General features: G+C 35.7%; 1 protein-coding gene across 1 annotated transcript; it reads left to right on the plus strand.

The window, feature by feature from the left end:
• The first annotated feature begins 1455 nt into the window (after positions 1-1455).
• Positions 1456-3505, plus strand: LOC136235795 (GLABROUS1 enhancer-binding protein-like). Its single transcript, XM_066025826.1, has 2 exons — positions 1456-1732; positions 2199-3505. Exon 2 carries the CDS (start codon positions 2210-2212, stop codon positions 3308-3310), a length of 1101 nt encoding a protein of 366 aa, XP_065881898.1. The 5' UTR covers positions 1456-1732; positions 2199-2209; the 3' UTR covers positions 3311-3505.

The raw sequence follows: 3505 nt of genomic DNA on the forward strand, positions 1-3505 counted from the left end.
ATCTTGGGGTTATTTTTCGGGTTGCAGATAGCTTGGAATAAAGGCTTTCGTCGGGTGGTGGTTGAGCTTGATTCTCGCCTCGTCGTTAACATGATGGTGGAGAGTCGTCATCGAGCCTTTTGGCAGAGAAATGCTTCGACAAGACTGGGAGGTGCAGGTTATTCACGCTTACCGCAAAGGAAATAGGGCTGCTGACTGGATGGCTAACTATGCAAGTCATTTATCGTTAGGTTTACACGAGTGTGTCGAGCCTCCTGCATGCATCTAGGATATCATTCATGCTGACGCAGTTGATGTGTTTAGTTAGGATGATTCATTTTTAATCTGTTTATGTTCTTTGTTCTTTGAGCCTAGTCCCTCCATTTCATAATAATAGTCAAACTATATTTTTTAAATTTTCGGTAATAGGAGGTTAAAATTAACCTTACTTGAAAACATTAGAGTTTTGAACCATCATGATGAAATAGTTTAAAGGCTTAATACATCATTTGTCCTCTGAACTTGTCCAAAAATGTTGATTGACCACTTGAACTTTTAAAGTATTCCGATAACCCATCAACTTGTATAAAATGTCAAGTTAGCCCGTTAAACTTATGTAAAATATAATAAATTGATTACTCGGTTGTAAAAAGGTAAGTTAAATACGGAAGATGTATTATACGCGTCTTAAAATGTTATTACATAATTCAAGAATAAATTACAAATGAAATTATTATTTGCTTAACTATAAAAATGATCTTCTCTAATCTTAGAATCACATTACTCCGATCTTGATCGTTTTACTTTTCTTTAAGACGCGTGTAATACATTTTCTACATTTAATTTAGTTTTTTTTTCTACCGAATGATCAATTAATTACATTTTACGCAAGTTCATGGAGCTAAATGAACGTTTTATCTAAATTGAAGAACTATTAGGATACTTTGAAAATTTAAAAGGTAATCAATTTTTTTTTTCACAAGTTGGACGTATCAAATCTAGTTTAAATCTGCACTTCACTCATAAACGGTAATAAATTGAATATTTTTGAATAGTTAAAAAGGCAAATAATTTATGAGTCCCTTTTTAACTAACACAATATTTATTCCTTATAAATATATAAGATCCTTATCTTTTATCAATATTAAATATTTGATCTATTTTTTTTTTAGATCTTTAATTGTTATTTTTAGCATAAACAGACAGAGAATAATAGAGTAACATGACTATTTTGTTTTTACTATGGTTATCTTAAAAACTAAGATATTTTGGTTAAAAATCTAAAAAAGCTAACAAAAAGATCAAATAGTTAATATTGATAAAATATATGGACCTTATAATGTGTTTTTCAAATTAAAGGTACTAAATAGTGTGTTAGGTAAAAAAGTAGGAACTAATAAATTATTTACCCGAGAGGACCCGATCCATAAAACGAAACGGTGTTCCATAAAAACGAAACGGAAACGGCGTTTCCATAAAAACGCCCAGTACGCCATTGTTTATTCCCTTCCAACGATCGGATTTTCTGCATTCGTTCCTCTATTTTCTCCTTTCCTCCTTTTCTCCTGATGCTCAATTCATCCCTCAGCTTTCTTCTTCTTTCCCAGAACTAGTCAAAGTCCATCAGATCGAACCTGGTTCATCCATACCTGACCTTCATTGATCTGCATCCATTTTTTGAACGCGTCTTGTAGCCTCCACAGCTGCTTTCAGCTTCCCATTTTCACCGTTTGTCTCTTTATCTCTGTTAAAGGTATGTTTTTTGTTGGATTTGGTATTCAATTTCGGCTGAAGGTTTAATTTGGGATTTAGGGTTTACTTTCTGCGATATTTAGGGTTTGGATTGATTTTGTGTTGTGGCAGGAATAATTTGTTTCATTTCTGTTAAATTTAGTGATGACATTGTATGAACTCTTGTGTTGCATGTTCGATTCGAGACACTGCTTTTTACTAAACCTATATTCAAAACCAGTTCAAGGATAAAAATGGTATGCATGCTAGCTTTTAGGACAAATCCATGTGATTTGGACAATCCCACAGTGAAATTCAGTCGATTTTATGAAAAATCCATGTGATTTGCACAATCCCACTGAAATTCTGTTGATTTTGGGTCTGGGTCTTAACCTGTTACCATGTGATTTGCACAATCCCACCGAAATTCAGTTCTCTTCTTTCCTTTTTTGATCCTAATCTTATTTTCTTGGTATACTCTGTTGTAGCATTAAAGTGAATGGCCCCAAAACGCTCAACTCCTATAGATGTCCCTCCGGCTTCTTCTTCAGAACAGGAAACTACCTCAAGTGGTGAAGAAGAATCTTCATCTGAAGATGAACAGATGCAAAAAAAAGGGTCTCCTTCATCACCTCAACTAACCCAAACTGCGAAAGCTGTCAAAAAGCCAGATTCTTCCGCAAAGCCTGAGTCAGATTCCGATTCTGAAACTGAATCTGATTCTGAATCTGAGGATGTTCCGACCTCGAATGTCAAACCTATAGCTTCTAAGCCAATGGAGGGGACTTCAGCCAAAAGCGCAAAGTCTAGATCCAAGACCTCAACATCCACCGTTGTTCCTGGGAAATGTACTACCAAGAGGGTTAGTGAAGTTGGGAAGGATGCAAAAGACTCCAAGCGGTCAAAGATGAAGGATTCAGAATCCAATGGAGCTTTTGAGAAGTCCGAGGATACAAAGAAACTGTTATTTCAGCGGTTATGGAGTGAGGATGATGAAATTGTACTTTTGAAGGGTATCATTGATTTTATTGAAAAGAAAGGAATTGATCCTGCCAAGGACATGAATGCATATTATGATTTTATAAAAAAATCACTGCATTTTGATGTTGCTTTGACCCAGTTGAAGGATAAGGTTTGGAGGTTGAAGAAGAAATTTGAGAATCATGCAAAGAAAGGGAAAAATGGTGAAGATAAAACATTCTCTAAACCGCATGATCAAACAACTTTTGATTTGTCAAAGAAGATATGGGGCAGCGAAGGAATTTATGGAAGAAGCAAGAGCTCGACACCAATGAGCGTGGCACCATTGAAGATAGAATCAAGTGTAGTTATGGAGGAAGGTGAAAAGGCGGAGAAGATGGAAACCGAAATGGAAAACCATGTCGGCTCAAAAGAGACTGCTAAGTTTGATAGAGGTGTAGCATCAATGAAGGATTATGTGATAAAGAGAGGGCTGGATATGGCGGAGGGAGCGAAAAAATCAGAGATGGAAGAGAAGTGGAGAAAACTGCACGTGGCTGAGCTAGAGCTGTTCATGAAGCGGAATGAGTTGATATCAGAGCAGGCAAAACTCATGTTGGCTGCATACAAATCTGAGTAGGATTAGCCATTAATGAAACTCATGTTGGCTGCATACAAATCTGAGTAGGATTAGCCATTAATGAGGTATATTTTGTGTATGTTTATCCTTTTGGTATGTTTAGGATTTGGTAACTGTTTTTAATCTCCTTTTGGTATGTTTAGGATTTGGTAACTGTTTTTAATCTTTATGATTAACTCTTGTAGTTTATTGTCT

The sequence above is a fragment of the Euphorbia lathyris genome, chromosome 7 (assembly GCF_963576675.1).
Source record: "Euphorbia lathyris chromosome 7, ddEupLath1.1, whole genome shotgun sequence".
Taxonomy (NCBI): Eukaryota; Viridiplantae; Streptophyta; class Magnoliopsida; order Malpighiales; family Euphorbiaceae; genus Euphorbia; species Euphorbia lathyris.